At 37.0% G+C, this 19,178-nt stretch overlaps 1 protein-coding gene across 5 annotated transcripts; it reads left to right on the forward strand.

The window, feature by feature from the left end:
* The first annotated feature begins 334 nt into the window (after positions 1 to 334).
* LOC108225480 (uncharacterized) lies at positions 335 to 5,795 on the forward strand. 5 transcript variants are annotated; one of them, XM_064084045.1, is made up of 10 exons: positions 335 to 871; positions 973 to 1,006; positions 1,084 to 1,159; positions 3,185 to 3,306; positions 3,395 to 3,755; positions 4,061 to 4,305; positions 4,506 to 4,709; positions 4,790 to 4,882; positions 4,964 to 5,080; positions 5,180 to 5,795. In XM_064084045.1, exons 5-10 carry the CDS (start codon positions 3,428 to 3,430, stop codon positions 5,558 to 5,560), a joined length of 1,368 nt encoding a protein of 455 aa, XP_063940115.1. In that variant the 5' UTR covers positions 335 to 871; positions 973 to 1,006; positions 1,084 to 1,159; positions 3,185 to 3,306; positions 3,395 to 3,427; the 3' UTR covers positions 5,561 to 5,795. The 5 variants fall into 5 exon arrangements, with proteins under 5 accessions (XP_063940115.1, XP_063940114.1, XP_063940113.1 ...); XM_064084044.1 differs by having other exon boundaries at positions 335 to 810; XM_064084043.1 differs by having other exon boundaries at positions 335 to 1,006.
* Positions 5,796 to 19,178: the final 13,383 nt, after the last annotated feature.

The raw sequence follows: 19,178 nt of genomic DNA on the forward strand, positions 1-19,178 counted from the left end.
CAAAGAAAATAATGACTTTCTAGCTTAGGAATGACATTACAATGGAAGATATGACATTATTACACAAAGCCATGCCATAAAACAAAGAAGAAATGACATTTAAATCACTACGCCATAAAAGGCCTATCGCAACGCGACCTTTGTAAATGTTGCTAAAAAATGTTACCTTAGTTACACTACTTTCACCCTTCCGCAACATAATATTTTTCATGTTAGCTTAGCCAAAAAGGGGATGTTGCCTTTGTTAGAAAGTGTTTAAGGGTGCAACATGGAGACAAATATGTTAGCTTAAGCTATTAAAAGGTGAAAATAATATTTTAACTTAAAATTAAAGAAAAAAGTAATTACTTGTATTAAAAATAAAAATAGAAGTTATGTAATAATATAAACTAAAAATATAAAAAATTATATAAAATATTAAATAATTTAATAGGTGAATGATTTTATTTTAAATAATAAATATATGTTTATTTATTTAAAAAGTAAAATAAAATGTAAACAAAAAAATAAAATATAAACTAAATATATGTATATATGTTTATTTGAACAAGCGGGCGTGGTTCCCGGTGAAATCAGACAAGCAGCGGGACTTTGTTTCACTAACACCCCGCCCCATTTTTTCACTTCCTTTTCCACTCACACTCAGTCATCTCTCTCATTTTCCACACAGTCCTCTCTCGCTCTTCACCCCCACATCTCGTCTCTCTCTCTCTCTCTTCACCCCCACAGTCGCCTCTCTCTCTTTTCACCGTGTCTCTCTCGTCGCTCTGGTCTCTCTGGTCTCTCATCAGCACATCTCTCTCATCTCAGGTTTGGATTTCAAGTTAGGGCATGGTTTGAGGGCTCGATGCTTTGATACTCCTAACTAGGGGTTTCTCTCTTTAAATCAGGGCTTCATTTCTTTATTTTCTTCCATTTACAGGTCTTTCTTCTTTTAAACTACATCTAATCGTACTTTATCTTTGATTTCAGGTATTTTCAGCGGAGGCTTTGCATTTGGAATTAGGTATGGTGGCTTTGATTTAATTTTTTTCATCTGTATATAGTGGGGGCTGTTAATCTAACTCTATTTTCTATTTTCAGGGCTTCTTCGGTTGATTTTAAGGATTTCATTTAAAGGATTTAAAATTAGGGTTTCAGTTTAAAGATTTTGCTACAGGTATCTCCCTCTCTGCTTCAACATTTTTGAGTTTTTGGGTTTGTTTTTGTTGTTATTTGTTTTTATTAGGGAAGTTATCTGATTTTTGATTTTATTAGGGGTTTGGAATTGCATTTTATGAATTTTTGTTGTTTTCATTTTGTGGCATTTGTTATTTGTTGCATTTTGTAGTTAATATTTGTTACTAGTTAACATTTGATTGATATTTTGTGGTAAGTGTATGTGTCCAGGACTTGTTATTAAATATTTATGCTTGAAATAGGTTGTTCTGGTGACCAGTTATGACTCTGTTTTGTGGTTTCTATATGTATGCTCTGTTTATAACTTAAAAAAATTTGACAATTAAGAGTAGCTGGTGTTGATTCTCTGTTGAACATTTGTATATTTTTGTGCTCTGCTGCCATACATGTAAGATTCCATTGTAGATATTGTGAGCTAGTTGGTTAGATGCCATAACATATTATCTTGGCTCATAAACTCTATGTATACTCTATATATAACTTAAGGGAATTGCGATAAATTTCTATGTATGACTTACCTGATTAAAAGAATATTGTTGTTAATGATTTGTATGATTAATAATATGCATGTGTTTGGTCTTATATTTGAAAGTGAAACTATAAATTATGACATATATGTATATTCTGTTTATCTTAACCCCTGGGATGAGGTAGTACACGGCAGATATGTTAACCCCTGTATAGGTTACCATAATAAACATATAGGTTTTGAATGTTTTATTTTAAGTATAATCCATATATGATCTTCAATATATAAAGTAAAAGAATGGTCTTGTCTAGGAAAGGCATTGAAATCGTTTGTTTATGTGACCTAAATAATAAATAAACTGAATTGTCTTAATTGTAGCCATGGACGATGTGGATAATACTTGGATAAACCTTCCAAAGTATAGTGTCGAGTACATCAGAGGAATAAAAGCCTTTATTCGGAATGCATTCCCTAACGTAGCCGTAGGTGATGAAATGACATGCCCCTGTAGAATATGTAAAAACATAAAGTGGCATAGTCAGGACCTTATATACGATCATCTCATCTGCAATGGCCATTCGCCTTTGTGCTCTGAATGGATTGTGGGAAGCAACCCTTATATCCAGGCTCCAAAAAATATTCAAGATTAAGTTTTATTATCCGACTTTATTCCTTAAAGTGTGTTCACGGAATCACGGAGTCTGGATTTGGGGCTATATTAGAGCTTATCAAAGAAGCTTTTCCAGAGGCAAACATACCACTGTCCTTCAACGCTGCTAAGAACATAATTAGGGATTTAGGGCTCGATTATCAAAAGATACACGCTTGTCCAAACCATTGCATGTTGTATTGGGGAGAGAATGAAAATGAAAACTCTTGCAGAACTTGTGGTATTTCAAGGTGGGTTGTAGTGGAAAAGAAAGGGACCAGTGATGATAATACGGGGAAGACAATTCACAAAGTCCCTGCAAACGTGATGCGTTATTTTCCACTACGCCCTAGGCTGCAAAGACTATTTATGTGCAAAGAGTATTCAACACTTATGGTATGGCATGCAGTAGGACGTAAATTAGATGGAAAACTCAGACATCCCGCTGATGGGGAGGCTTGGAAGACAATGGACAGAACATACCCTCTCTTCTCAAGCGAAAATAGGAACATTAGGTTGGGTCTAGCATCTGATGGATTTAATCCATACCGATCGATGAATATAAATCATAGTACCTGGCCACCAGTAAGTCGGCAAGTGCGAGGAGGAAGTTGGATTTGCAAAATCCACCACACGAGGATGAAACCATGGGAGAGAATGTTACTGAGGTTAACAAAGACATCTTCATGAATTTTGTTGAATATTACTTTTTTCTGTTAAATGGGTGCACATGCATATTTTGTTGAATATTACTCATTTTTATGGTCTTGTGCAGGGTACAAACCTACCTCCTCCCCCACCCTTGACAGAGTATGAAGTTCAGAGAGCTATAAGGATCCAAAAGAATAATGAAGTTTATTATGCTCTGAATTTACCTGTGCTATCAGCTGGACTTAAAAAAGCTGAATCGAAGGACAAACAAAAAGAAAAGACGCGGGATGGGAGTGAAGATTATGATCCAGCACAGGATGATGGTAGCGATGCTGCTGGATCAGTGTCTCCACCAAAGGTCTGTATTTTTTAGAGTCGAATTTTATGGTTTCAAGCATTATAATTGTAAATTAATTATTTGGGATATATGCCCCTGTATTTTGCAGGGAAAGAAGAAAGAAAGTAAAAAAAAGCTTGTCATGGGACGTGGACCAACAACACGTTCTCGAGCCAATGTTGGAAGCAAGACAACTGAGGATGGAAGCGATAAGGAACCGACGCATCATTCGGTACAACCAACAACAGTTGCAAATCCATTAATTGAGATACCCCAAGCAGATGATGGAAATGGTTCAATGACTGCTTTTTTGGCTCTCCGGAAACGCCAACAAGAGGACGCTAAAAAGGAAAAAGAAGAAAAAGAAAAGCTCGAAAAAGAAAGAGTTGAAAAGAAAAAAGCTCTTGCAGATGCAAGTAAAAAGGTTGTTCAAGAATCTATGTCTGAAATAGAAGAGGGCGATGAAGAAGGTAAGCAATTCCTATTTTATTTTATTTCTCGATATAAGTTTTTCAAGTTTGAGTACATTTCTTTGTTGAATGATAGGAGATACAAGAAACACATTGCTTATTCATGATCTCAGTATGATAAATTATGGAATTTTTTTTAAAAATATTCTTTAATATCTCTAGTTAAACATGATAACTGTTATAATTCAACTCAGAGTAGTTAAAATTAAAGATCCCCATTTTGAATTTTTTCAACAGCTTATAACTCTTATTAGCTCTACTTAAACATGATAACTCTTATAATACATCTGCTGAAATTTGATTAGAAGTTGTAGTTCCATACCGCCCAAGAGGAAAGACAAGAATGGATAAAGTTCATACAAGAAGTTTTGAGCAGAGAATTGTGATTGGGATGAATGAGCTGGGCCAACCCATAACAGAAAATGACAAGGTACTCTCTGAGCTGAGTAGCTTTTTGGGAACACTGGCCAAGCGATGTGTGCCACTGACTTATGTAACTTGGCGCAAAGTTCCTAAAAATTTGAAGGAAACTATGTGGAATTATGTCAAGGTAATTATTGTTGAATATATCAATATTTTCTTGTTCTTTTTATTAGTAATGCATAATTCAAAGCAGTATGAGTTAGGAACATCAATTAGTTAATTTTCATTTTGATTGGCTTATAGAAATGTTAGGTGATGATAAATTTAATTAGAGAATGTGAATTATATGAGTAGTTCGATAAAGTAATTCTTATTAATATTTGCAAGGCCCGCTATATTATTCCCGATGAACTGGAAAGTTGGGCAATTGAGACAATTCATGCGTCCTGGAGGGGGTATAAGTGTCGAACTAAGGCAGCGCATTATACAGCTTTTGAAACTGATGAAATTAGGCTACAAAATAGGCCTGATGATATTCCACTTGAGAGGTTCAAATTGCTGTTGGAATATTGGAATGATGAAAGTATTCAGGTATACTTGTGATTTTAGGCACTAAATATTGTCTTGGGAACATAGTATAAGTTGCTCAACTTTCGTTTAATTTTTTGTAGGATAAAGCCAGGAAAAATTCAAATAGCCGCAAGTCATATACCGAGACTCACACTCTTGGTCCTAAAAGTATCGCACAGCTTCGACACAAAATGGTATATGGTCATCTAATTTAAATTAATGATTTCTGGCTTTCTTGTTCGATAATTTATGTCTCGTATAATCTATTTTTGTAGAAAAAGAATGCCCCAGATGAGTCTGAACCATGTGATGCAGAGGTTTTTGTGAAAACTCGGACTCGTGATGCAGGACGCAAGTACAAGACCAGTACTAAAACAATGGAAAAGAAAATTGTAAGTATTTAACTTAATCAGTTACACATAATATTTGCCCTTTCAGTTTTCTCTGTTTTGAATTTGCTCGTTTATGTTCATGTTATTGTACTTTTGTAGGATAAAATTAACAAAAAAATCAATTCCGGGGAGGCTGCTGATGAAATGCTTTTGGATAAAGAGCATGGCCCGACTTGGCTCTTAGGGAGATGCAAGAAGCCGCAAAAACTATCAGCTGCTGCTCCAACGGATACATATGTCAAAGAATTGACAACAAAAATTAAGGAAGGCCTTGCTGCTGAAGTCGAGGAAAAAGTGAAGAAAATCCAAGAAGAGGTAGATGAGCAGGTAAACAGGAAGGTGCAACAAAATTTGGCATCGGTCCTTAAGAAACTTGGTGAAGCAAACCCCAACATCACAATTGATGTTACAGAGCTGTGTGCACATGTGGCTAGTGACAATGACGATGGCACACCAATGACTAAAGGCACCAGCTTCTAGTTTGCTAATAGTATGGTTGTTTAGACTTTGGTTCTTTGAAGTTATTTTGACTAGCTAATAGTATGGGGTTATATATCTAGACTTTTTGTTATTAAACTGTTAGTTTGCTGGTAGTTGGTCGATTCTGGATATTATGTTGGTTTAGCTGTGGATTTGATGTTGGAGTAAATTGGATTTGATGTTGGTTTTTGTATGTTTACAATGGTTTGTTGAAATGATGGACAAATTTTGGGAAGTATTGTATTTTAACAGTAGAATTGCAAAATTTTTTGGATAAAATGTTGCAGTAGCCTATTTAAATGTTGCAAAACTTGTATTTCAAAACTGTTGCAGTATAGGAAAAATATGTTGCCAATTTAGCTGCTGCCACCTGGCAACTTGATGGCCCCCACGTGGGCCCCACAGTGGGCCCCACGTGGGCCCCACAGTGGCCCCCACGTGGGCCCCACGTGGGCCCCACGTGGGCCCCACTTTTTTAAAAAAATAAAATTACTCTAAGGTAACATAATTTTTTGTTGGAGTAGGAGAATAAAATGTTAGATTAAACACTCTTTGCTAACATATCTCGGTTGTTGCTGTAGGCAAACGATATGTTGCCTTAGACCCCCTAAGGCAACGGCAAAAATCCTATCATAAAATAAATGTTGCCTTAGCCCTTTTATGGGCCTTTAGCAACATATTGACCCCATTCTGCAACAATTTTTTTATGTTAGATAAGGCCTTTTATGGTGTAGTGAATGGAATGTCATACTGCCAGGGGCGGTATGACATAATTTCTTGGTCACTACTCTTCATTTGGCATGACATAACCAAAGAAAGTCATTCGGTTGAGCTTTGTATGACTTTTTAAGTCATTTATAAGCAAGTCATACACACAATCAGAGAATGCCTGAATCAGAGACACGGTATGACATTATTATGTCATACCAGTGTAAGTCTGATGAATGCAAGCGGTATGACTTTTAATCAGAAAGTCATACCGAATGAAATATACACTGAAATGTCATCAGAATGACTTTTTCAAGTCATTTCAAGGAATGTCGCATACAAGGGCACGGTATGACATTATCTGATAATGTCATACCGAGTCTTTTAATGCAAAAATCAGTTTAAAACAATTATATAAATATTAGATAATTGCTCACTTAATTATATTAATTATATAAATTCATAAATTAAATTAATTCGAAGGTGAATCAATTTAATAAATAAATTATACAACTAATTTAATTATTTTGATTAGTGAGATAATTAAATAAATACTTATAAAATTGTATTTCTTCATCAGCAAAGACTTCAGGCTTGATTAAACTTTGTAGATATTTGTCTTGATCGAACGGCCACTTGTAGTTGATGCAGAACACTTAATCTGAGTAGCTGACACACAAATATACTGTCTGGTTCATCTGTATCTAGCTGAATTAAATATTCTTTATCAAATAAACATTTGAAACGAGGCTTGTTCGTCGAGTCTATGTCTTCGTAGTTCTTCTTCATAAGTAACAATAGTATGGAATCTTCTGAATAAATAAAGTATTAAAACTTTATACCTTCTGGACTTCTGGACGTGCTACAAAAGATTATCTGTACACTGAGGCTTGAACATATTAATGAACTTCTTCCAGTGGTGTGCAGCAGCATCCTAAAATTCTCCAGACATATAATTCAATAAATCACTTGACGTTCTTCGTACGGATTCCTTCATCAGTACTTGCTATTTACCTTACTTTCTTATCAGAGTTGAGTTGGTACCTCTTTAATTACAAATAGGCTAAACATATGCCTTTCAATCTCCCCCTATTTGTTTGTTAACATAACATGCAAATTATCGAGAGGATAACTCAACTAACTGATAAGACAAAGGATTATACATGAATTGTAATTAGCAAAAAGTTTTTGGTATTTCATTAAACATTCACCAGAATTCAAAATATTACATTAGATTACAAAAGGATGTTCTTATTGAACATATATTAAAAATCCCTAATGAATCTAAAGATCAACTTCTCCTTCTTCGATATCAGAAGTGTGAAGGATCGGAGTTGACGGTTCTTCCCTGGTTGGCACTTCAGATGTAGTGGATTCACCACGCTTCTTTCGTTCCCTTGCCAGAGCTAGTTGGTGTAGTACTTCTAATTCCACAGGGTCTTCGCGGAAGTCTGATGGCTGAGATTTTGTAACATTTTTCATCCTTCGAAAGTACTGAGCAACATTCTTTCGAGTGCAGTAAGCAAGAATCACATCATCAGCATTAGACTTAGCTTTAGAAGCGAAGCCCTTGGTTCTTAAAAGAGTGGAGGCAAGAGCAAGTTGCTTAGCGGGGTACTTTGGCAAGGCTTCTTCGTTGAAATAGACAGTGCTGAAGATCTCCTTGTGAACGAACTTAACACAGTACGGATTCCTGACAACCTGAGGACTGTTGAATACAACACATTCCAGCAGTTTGTCACGAAGGAGTTCGTTCAGGTTGGAGCTGCGCTTTACCTTGTTCCGAAGCACCTAGAGCTCAGATACAGAGAATGATTTCAAATATTCGACAGATAGTCTGAAGGAACCATTCCTCTATGTATAGACAATTAGCTCCCATTCTTCTAACAGATTGTTGACTCCCACAGTCAAATAATTCAATTCCAAAGCAAAGGCATGCATAAAAACATCCTCGTCAGGGTTTACCTCTCGAAGATCATAGATCAGAGATAAGAACTTCTTGTCGTTGAAAGGTTCCCTTTGAGGTCCATTGAATATCCTCTTTGCAATGTCCCAGCTTTTTCCGACTTTCCTTTTAATATCAAGATTCTTCTGCTTGCACGCAACATCATAGATTTTCTGTTTCTCGATCTTGATTTGCTCTTCTGTGATCAACTTGTCCTCTAGAAGTTTTTGGAAATCTCGAAGCTTACGCTTCCTAGCTTCATTTTCAGCTTTAAACTTCCAGACATTCTCCTCATGCTCTAGGTCAACAGATTCTTCATCCTGAAACAAATAACTCTCATCAAATTTACCTTCTTCTTCTGCCTGACGATAGGTAGCATCGAAGATGTCATCATCATCCATATCATTTGGATAGTCATCATAACTATCAGAGTTGAAGACATTGTCGGACTGATGTAACGGTTCTTTACCTTTAAATTTATCAGATTCTTTGTCAGGGGCAGATCCAGAAGTGGTATTTCCCTTGTTGCTTTGATTTGAGCTATTGCCTCTATCATCCCTGTCAACTTTGTCTTCTCTATTCTCCCCCTTAGTTGAGGGATCCTCTCCGGAAGGTTGATCATCAGACTTGTTGGAGTTTCTGAGGAGTTGATCTAATTTGCTGTCGATGGTCTCAAATTTAGACATGTAAAGCTCATGATTGGATCTAATCTCAACAGCTAACTCATGGATTTCCTCTTTAAGCTCATCCCTGTAAGAGCTGGATGGCCTCTCCTCAGCTTTTTCTGCTAGGGTCACCAACTGTGAACCCTTCAACTTTTCATTCTCAGCTATCATTCTGGCAAGCTCAGCTATTAGCTTTGCCATTTGTTCCTCAAACAGAGCAGGGTCAGTGTGTGCACTCACCTCACGTACACTCAAAGCTGTTTCACTAGCCTCACGTGCATGCGTATCGCTCGGTGTTTGCCTTACATCACTCTGTTCATTCACTCTTCCTGTTGTACCTGTATATACTACCAATGTCCCCTGAGATGGGTTCAAAGGTAGTGGAGGAACAAATTGTCCTCCGGAAGCCTGTGAGGGCAGATTAACTTGCACGCTGCCAAGTTCCGCCTGATCAGAAAAGAAAGTGTGATCAGCAAAGTTTTCATATATAATACATTGATTTTGAAAATCTGTGCACTCAGTAAACATAGTAACCTGTGTATCTGTCTGGGCTTGCACTAGCGTGAGTGCTAGCGCAGTGCTTGACTCTGTACAAGTTACCGCGGCCGGACGGTCAATTTCAATGGCCTCATCCTGTAGAGAGAATGGGTCCAGAGACTGTTTATCTGCCATTTCAAAATCTGAGCCTTGTTGGGAAGGCAAAGATGAGGCTACAGGTGTCTCCAAGGCTTCCACCCTTTGCTTCTTGGAGGGAGACAGAGCTGTGGGTTGACTCAGTAAACTACTCGTACTCCGTTTCCCTGCAACTTTACGAACAGGTTGCATTGTAGTGTTGGTTGATGTGTTTGGAGAAACGAGAGTTTGTTGAAGTGAATCATCAGCTAGGTTATGAACCTGTGTGTTGTCAGGTTCATTGCTGGTAGGCTGGAAAACAAAATCAAGGTCACAAACAAGATCACAACCATAATCTGACGTATCAACATTAAAATTAGATGATAAGTTAGAAAGTACCTGAGCTACCTGTAGGTCCTGACGGAAGGACTGCAGCTCCTGGTTGATAGGAGAGTCAGAGTGAAGGGGTTGGGAGGTAGATTGTGTTTATGGTATGATTTGGGATTGTGTTTGGTATCGGAGAGGTTCAGATGAAGATGGTTGATTCTCGAAGAGATCATAGTCCAAAGTTTGATCTTCAAATGAATGGATAGGTTGTTGTTGTTGATGAGTAGGGGAGTGATATGATGATTGGTTGGATGAATGGTGTGAAGACTGTGCTTCTTGAGATTGTTGAGTTGAATGCTGCTGTTGTTGTTGTTGTAGAAGTTGTTGTTGATGTTGTTGTGCAGGTTGTTGAATTTGCAGGGGTTGAGGTTCTTGTGGTTGCTGTTGCTGTTGCTGTTGCTGAGGTTGAGGTGGAGGAGCCACAGGAAGTTGATAGGGCTGCAGTGGAGTGTTGAACATCTGTAGCATGTGAGGAGTGGTGATTAGTGGAACAGCTGCAAATTTGTTCTTATTGTCCAACTGAGTCATCAACTTGGAACAGGCACGAGGAACCGGTGCCACAGGAGAGTTGGAGTAATGTTCCTTCTCAGCGTTAGTCAACTTATCATTCAGAAACAGCATGATAAATCGAGGATAAAAGCATGAGACTTTGGCATTCTGCTCAACAGATCTGTTCCTTAGTGGTCCCAACTTGGTAAGAATGGATTGAAGTATGAGCTTACCAAAGTTGATCGGACGATTAAAAGCAATGCAGAATCCAATCTTCTGAAGCAAGGAAGTTATAACATTGAAGTTTTTAGGAGTGGTAGGAGCAAACACTCTAGCCAAAGTGTCGAAGAAAAGGTCCCACTCGGGCTTCAGATTGCTTTTCAACATCCTAGGTAAGTTTATTTCACCCTGATATAATATCGTCTGAAAGAATTGGGTGACCTCATCTTCAGTAGGGAGTTGAGCAAAATTCTCCCTCGGGAATCCCAGTATCCTATTCACATCGTCAGATTTGATATGAATGGTACGTCATCCATGTATATCTCCAGAAACTCGATAATTATCCAATAAAGTAGTGTTCAAGGCCGTCGAGTAGAAGTCCTGAATTGGCTGTATCTGGAGTTCTACATGAGCTGTAATAGCCGTGCTGACGAGCAACTAGCTATTCAGAAAATGGACCCATGGTCTAAAACGAGCCAGACTTGCTTCCGGGTCGAAGAATCCTTTTAAATTAGTCTCCTCGATAACAAAGCGACCGGCCATTTTTTAAAATAAAAAATTGAATTAAGTGAGAATTTTTCAAATAAAATATTAATTTTCAAATTTCTCACAAATTTCAATTAATAATTCAATATCAAATAATTAATTAATAATTCGAATTAATTGTGTAAATTCGAATTAAAACTTAATTAATCTTAAAATGGCTTAGTTAAACTCCAAACAAGGCCTTAATCTCCAAATTGTCCAAAAATCCCCAATTATGCTCCAAAAACCCTAAAATTCGAAATCCAAGAACAAGGGTTTTGAAATCAATAAAATCAATCCACCACAAACTCATTAGAACCAACGATTTAGAGTCACAGGAGCACAAAACGGTCACAAACTCGGTCAGAATCGTCCAGAATCGGTGAAAAATCGTGCAACTCGTTCGACTCAGTCCAACTCGCGAACAGGGTTAGAAACTCAGTGAAAATCCGACAGCAATTCGACTTAATTTGGGATAAAAATAAGTAACCAGCAAGTGTTTAGACTTGATTGAGAGTAACCAGCAAGTTTTTGATCCAAAAACTTGAAAAAACGAAGCTACAGCAATGGAGGTCGAGTGTGTGTATTGTGTATATGCGGAGAAGATGATAAGAATGAGGTATGACTTTGATATGATAAGTCATATTAGTTTAGAAGTCGGTATGACTTTATTAGGGAAAGTCATACCGAACACTTGAGAAAGTCATTCGCGTGCTCTCGGTATGGCTTTTCTAAATAATGTCATACCGATGTGTAAACGGGGGGAAGGTGAAAGAAAACGATATGACTTTCTTAAGGAAAGTCATACTGAGTTCACGAGCGTACCAGGGAAGCCAGATGCGGTATGACTTTAACTGAAAAGGTCATACCGAGCTCTTAAAGCAGAATTATACTAAAATAAAATAGAATATTAGGATTTTTGATTATTAAAAACAATTAAAACCTTTTGCACATATAATCAAAAATCTAATACACATAATATATACTATATTACACATATGTTTTGTAAATTTCAACTTTAATTAAATATAAATACTTATGAATTTAACTTTAATTCATTAAAATGAATTAACTTAAAATAAATATTTATGCTTAATTAATATTGAAAAATACAAAATAAATACATATAATTATCTAAATGCATAGAGAATATTACAGGGGAGTATGCAGCACTTAGAAAATTATAGAGACACATATGAACATGCATAATTACACAGAAAATTATCAGATAATTTACAAACAATTATATAAAATCTAATAAAATAGATATAATTACATAGAAAATTCACAAAACTATATAATAATATATAAAATACATATAAAATATATACAAAGAGAATCATGGCATATTTAACATCCCTAGTTCACAAACCAACTTAGAGAAAGTGGATTCATCAAGTGGTTTCGTGAAGATGTCTGCAATCTGATCAGCCATGGGTACAAAATGTAACACCACAGTACCATTCATGACATGTTCTCGAATGAAATGATACCTGATATCTATGTGCTTGGTCTTGGAGTGTTGCACTGGACTGTTTGAAATGGCTATGGCACTGGTGTTGTCACAAAATATTGGAATTTTGTCGACAGAAATACCATAATCATTTAATTGATTCCTAATCCAGAGAATCTGAGCACAGCAACTTCCAGCAGCTATGTACTCAGCTTCAGCAGTAGAAGTGGACACTGAGTGTTCCTTCTTGCTGTACCAGGAAACCAACCGACATCCTAGAAATTGACAACTTCCAGACGTACTCTTTCTATCAATCCTGCAACCAGCATAATCGGAATCTGTATAGCCGGTTAAGTCAAAACCAGTATTCTTAGGGTACCAAATACCTAAACCAGGTGTACCCTTAAGATATCTAAGGATTCTTTTGACGGCTATAAGATGTGATTCTTTAGGATCAGCCTGAAACCTAGCACACAAACATGTTGCAAACATAATATCTGGTCTACTAGCAGTGAGATAGAGTAATGAGCCAATCATACCTCGATAGCTTGAGATATCAACTTTCTTACCAGATTTATCCAGGTCAAGCTTAGTGGCAGTGGCCATGGGTGTCTTTGCCGGTGAACAGTCTTCTAGATTGTACTTTCTTAGAAGATCTCTGACATACTTAGACTGGCAAATAAAGATCCCATCTTCCTTTTGGCTTATTTGAAGACCAAGAAAGTAGGATAGCTCACCCATCATACTCATTTCATAATCACTCTGCATTAACTTAGCAAATCTCTTGCACAAGTTATCGTTAGTAGAACCAAATATAATATCATCAACATATATTTGAACAAATATCATATCATTATCATGGAATTTGTAAAAGAGAGTTTTGTCTATGACACCTCTAGTAAATTTATTTTCAATTAAAAATTCAGAGAGGGTGTCATACCATGTCCTTGGTGACTGCTTGAGTCCATAGACAGCTTTGAATAGGAAGTACACAAAATCAGCAAATTTTGGATTTTCAAAGCCAAGGGGTTGTTCCAGATATACTTCTTCTTCCAGCTTTCCATTCAGAAATGCACTTTTCACATCCATCTGATAAACTTTGAAGTTGGAGTGTGCAGCAAATGCAAGGAATATTCTGATGGCTTCAAGACGAGCAACTGGAGCATAGGTTTCATCATAATCTTTTGCAACCAGTCTGGATTTGTTTCTCACAACAATGCCATCACTATCTAACTTGTTACGGAAGACCCATCTAGCTCCAATTGTAGACTTTCCTTTTGGTCTTGGAACCAGGGCCCAGACTTCTTGTCTCTCAAATTGATTGAGTTCTTCTTGCATGGCAAGAACCCAATCAGGATCAACAAGTGCTTCATCTATTTTCTTTGGTTCTAGTTGAGATAGAAATCCAGAAAATAAACATTCGTTAGATGTAACACTTCTAGTCCTTACACCAACATCAGGATCACCAATAATCAGATCAAAAGGATGATCTCTGCTCCAAATCCTTTCTCTTGGAAGTTGTGTCCTTGATGATTCAGTAGTATTATCATTAGGCTGATGTGTATGACTAGTTGATCCACCAGCTCCCCCTGAGTTGTTGCCAGGTTGACTTGATGATCCACCACTAGCATCAGTGGAATCTCCAGCATTATTGCCATTTCCTCGACCATTGCCTGGATCATTATCATTGTTGTCATTACCTGTTGCAACCTCAGGTGGCACATCATCATCTGAATCAGAATCTGGATAGTTGTCAAACTTCAGAGATTCATATGGATCAGCAGATTGTAAACTTCGGAGTTTAGTGCCATCAAATGTTACATTGACACTAACTTTCACTGACAGAGTATCAATTACAAAAACTCTATAAGCATTATTTGTATAACCAACAAAAATTGCTTCAGATGCCTTTGGCTCAAACTTGTTCAAGTTCTCTTCACCATCCTTGAGAACATAACACTTGGCTCCAAAGACATGAAGATGTTTGACATATGGTTTCTTGTTTTTATACAGATGAAATGGAGTTTTCATATGATCCTTGTTGATCAAAGTTCTATTCTGGGTATAGCAGGTAGTAGACACAGCTTCAGCCCAAAAGTATAGTGGAAACTTTGATTCAGCAATCATAGTCCTTGCAGCTTCAATCAGTGTACGATTCTTTCTTTCGACGACTCCATTCTGCTGTGGAGTCCTTAGTGCTGAATACTGCCTTCTAATTCCCTTTTCAGAGTAAAAGTTGATTAGAGTTTGATTCTTGAATTCCGTGCCATTATCTGACCTTACAGCTTTCACTGGCACACCTTGATCAATTTCAACTGACTTAATATGATCAATCACTGTCATCGGGGTTTCATCCTTAGAAGCCAGGAAGTAAACCCAAGTAAATTTTGAGAAGTCATCCACAATAACCAAGGCATATCTTCCTCCATCAATAGATGCAACATTCACAGGGCCAAACAAATCCATATGTAGTAAGGGAAGTGGACTTGTAATGGTATTGATGGTCTTGCCTTTGTGAGATGCTCTCTTTGCTTTTCCTTTCTGACAAGCTTCACAGAGATCATCAGTTGAGAATTCCAGGGAAGGCAAACCTCTCACTAGATCTCTCTTGACTAGAGAGTTCATGGTTTTGAAGTTGAGGCGTGAGAGCTTCTTATGGCATAACTAACTATCTTCAGCAGACACTTTGGCGTAGAAACAGTGAACTTCGTTTCCTGGTCCTGAAGACAAATCAGCTACGAATATATTGCCTTTTCTTATGCCACATAGTGAAGGACGCTTATCCTTGATATGTTTAATGATACATATCTCCTTTTCAAAATGAACATAATATCCCTCGTCACAAAATTGACTGACACTCAGGAGATTATGTTAAAGTCCTTCAACTATTGCAATATCTTCTATGATGATCCTTCCAATTTTGTACTTGCCATATCCCACAGTACGACCTTTTCTATTATCATCAAAACTAACTGTTGGGCCAGCTCCTTCTCTTATATCTTCCAGCAGGGATCTGTTGCCAGTCATGTGCATTGACGCTCCACTGTCAAACACCCAAGTAACTCGTACAATTCCACTGGCACCCTGCAAAAGACAACTTGATTAAACCTTCTTTGGGACCCACACTTGATTGGGTCCAGCAAACTTAAAGAATTGATTTCTATCAGGTAATACAACAGAGCCTCTTGGACTGATACTTGGTTCTGATTTGATTGAACTTACTTCCTTAACAACAGCCTTATAAACCTTGGTTTTAGGATTTGGAACATAAGTCTCCTTCCTAACACGAGGAGGACTAGCAGTCTTTGATCTAGCATGCTTATTGTTTGTGTGTTGCCTAGGTGATGTGTTTTCATTTTTAGCATGCAAATTTCTAAAATAAGCAGACATCATATTGAAAGCACAAGTCATGCAATTATCAACACCACAACATTTATGACATGCATCAAAAACAGGAACAACAGGAATATCAGTCACAGAAGTAGGAACATCAATAGATTTTATTCTAACCTTGTTAACAGATTTAAAGTTCTCAGTAGAATGACATCTATTGTTCTTGTTCTTACTATTCACAAAGTTATTAGGCTTGTTGAATTTAGTTCTCTCAGAGTTGACACCTAAACCAGCTTTAGGCAACCTAACATTGCCTTTCACTTTGATTGGTTTCAGTGATGTCAGGATCTCATCTCTCTTTTCATTACTCTCTTTCATTTTAAGGTCTTCCTTTTTAAGTTCATATTTAATGACAACAGGAGTTTCTAACAGAGGTTCAGCTTCTGAGGATTTGAACAGGGGTTGAGGGGAATCTTTCAAAACAAAAGGAATTCCTCTCTCCTCAGCACTCTTCTTAAAGGGAGTAATGTTACTAGCCTTTCCTAAAGATTTGTTATAATCAAAACCTATTCCAACAGTTCTCTTGATCTCTTGTTTATCATTAAGTTCTTTGACTATAGTGGAGGCATCCTTAAAGGCTTTACATTTCACTTTCTCTTCGTCTAGCTGAAGTCTTAAAGCAATCTCACCTTTTTCTAGAACTCTGACTTTAGCAACTTGTAATCCTAAATCCAATGTCAGTTGTTCAATTTTAGGTTTTAATACGTTCATCTCATTCATTTTATAAGCATGAATATCTAAGACTAGTGTATCAATTTTAAGATTGGTAGCTTTCAACTTTTTAATAGCATCATCTCTTTCGAGTCCTAATTGCATAAAAAGTTTAGGGCATGTAGGATCTACCTGAAAGCTTCCAGCAGGAGGAGGTGAAGATGATCCAGCATTAGCCATAAGAGCAACATTCCCTAGCTGCTCCTCTTCATCACTATCTGTATCTTCCCAGCTTTTCCCTTCTGCCAGATAAGACTTGCTTTTAAAACTTTGATTTCCAGAAGTACCCTGATGCTTTCTCACTAGTGCATCATACTTCTGCTTCAGCTCGTCGTAGGAATCTTTTCTCTTTCCTTGAACCTTGGGTTGTTTGCATTCAGTTGCAAAGTGTCCTGATTCACCACAGTTAAAGCATTTGAACTTGCTTCTATCCACCATCCCAGTCTTGTATCCTCCTTTGCTCGTAGAAGATGAATAACCTCCTTTTTGAAACCTGTTGACAGTAGGTTTGTACTTGTAGGAGGGGTTCTTTCTGAATCTCATGTTTCCAAACTTCTTGGCAAACAGTGATAGAGATTGATCTTCTAACTGTTCTAGCTCTTCTATTGTATAGAACTCTTCGTCACCACTGGAAGAAGCAGTCTGACCCATCTCAGGTACAACAAATTCCTGAGTGGTTTTAGAAGGAACAACAACATCCTTCTTCTCTTCCGGTACAGGTGACTCAACAACTAGAGCTCTCGAATGGTTCGGTGTTTTACCCCAGCCATATCTCTGTTTACTTTGAACTTGTTCAAGTTCATAAGTTTTCAACACTCCGTAGAGTCTCTCCAGAGATATCTCATTCAGATCTCTGCTTTCCCTGATGGCAGTGATTCTGTGTTCCAGATGTTTAGGAAGTGTTAAGAGGAATTTCATGTTGACCTCTTTCTTGTCGTAGTATTTCCCATTTAAATTTAGATTATTAATCAGATTATTAAGTCTGATAAACACTTCTGAAATCCCTTCTCCGGGATTGAAACCAAACTGTTCATACTGAGCCATCAGTATCTCTTTCTTGTTTTCTCTAACTTCATCTGAGCCTTCATTGATGATCTCTAACGTATCCCAGATTTGCTTGGCGTTTGTACAATTAACAACAGCATTGTACATTACTGGATCTAGAGATTCCACCAAAATTAGTTGAAGAGCGTCATCTAAGTTCATCTGTTCACCCTCTTCATCTGTGTACTCATGAAGTTCTTTCGGAATAGTCTGATGAGGTATTAACACACCATCTTCTTCGTGTGCTAATATGACTTTCATCGGAATAGAAACACCCTTGTTTAATATCCCGATATATTTTCTGTTGGCGGTGCGGAGGAATAATAACATGTGCCTCTTCCATAGGCTAAAGTGTTCCTTGCTGAACGGTGGGATTTTGATGCTACTGATTTTCTGTGTACTCATGTTTAAGGATTTGAAGTGAATAGTGTTTGGATGAGATTTGGATTTTTGAAAGAAAAATATTTTAAATCAGAATTAATTTTTGGAATAAAATTAATTCGAATAAAAAATATTTGGACGTTATAGAGTGTGTATAGGATCTGATACCGAAAAATGGTATCAACTGCTCTGATGCCAATTGTTAGGTCCTGAAACGATTGTAGAAGGGGGGGGGTTGAATACAATCGTCACTAAAAATCGCGGCGGAATAATCAGATTTGAATTAAACTTGTTAATCAGATTTTAATTAATTAATATAACAATGTTTTAAGTCGTTATATAATTAATAAGTTTCGTTTTAATGTCCACTAAAGTTCGTAGAATAAATTCGACAGGATGTATTCTAGTTTAGTGATTAAAACAACCGAGTGATCAAAGCACAGAAAACTGTGGATATAACAATTGCAAGTTACAAACAACTTGAAAGCTTTTACAATGCTTGAACACCTACATATGAAGAAGTGAAGCCATATTTATAGGCAAATCACTTGGATCTAGGTATGACAAAGATGGGAATGACTTTCTAGCTTAGGAATGACATTACAATGGAAGATATGACATTATTACACAAAGCCATGCCATAAAACAAAGAAGGAATGACATTTAAATGGAATGTCATACTGTCAGGGGTGGTATGACTTAATTTCTTGGTCACTACTCTTCATTTGGCATGACATAACCAAAGAAAGTCATTCGGTTGAGCTTTGTATGACTTTTTAATTCATTTATAAGCAAGTCATACACACAATCAGAGAATGCCTGAATCAGAGACACGGTATGACATTATTATGTCATACCAGTGTAAGTCTGATGAATGCAAGCGGTATGACTTTTAATTAGAAAGTCATACCGAATGAAATATACACTGAAATGTCATCAGAATGACTTTTTCAAGTCATTTCAAGGAATGTCGCATACAAGGGCACGGTATGACATTATCTGATAATGTCACACCGAGTCTTTTAATGCAAAAATCAGTTTTAAACAATTATATAAATATTAGATAATTGCTCACTTAATTATATT

This window comes from Daucus carota, chromosome 9 (assembly GCF_001625215.2).
Source record: "Daucus carota subsp. sativus chromosome 9, DH1 v3.0, whole genome shotgun sequence".
Classification (NCBI taxonomy): domain Eukaryota; kingdom Viridiplantae; phylum Streptophyta; class Magnoliopsida; order Apiales; family Apiaceae; genus Daucus; species Daucus carota.

Bases quoted from the DNA above. Each gene is read 5' to 3' on its own strand.
- LOC108225480 (XM_064084041.1), top strand. From the start codon at position 2,945: ATGGGAGAGAATGTTACTGAG. The intron at 2,966-3,072 runs GTTAACAAAGAC...GGTCTTGTGCAG, and splicing joins TGGGAGAGAATGTTACTGAG to GGTACAAACCTACCTCCTCC. The intron at 4,883-4,963 runs GTATATGGTCAT...CTATTTTTGTAG, and splicing joins CACAGCTTCGACACAAAATG to AAAAAGAATGCCCCAGATGA.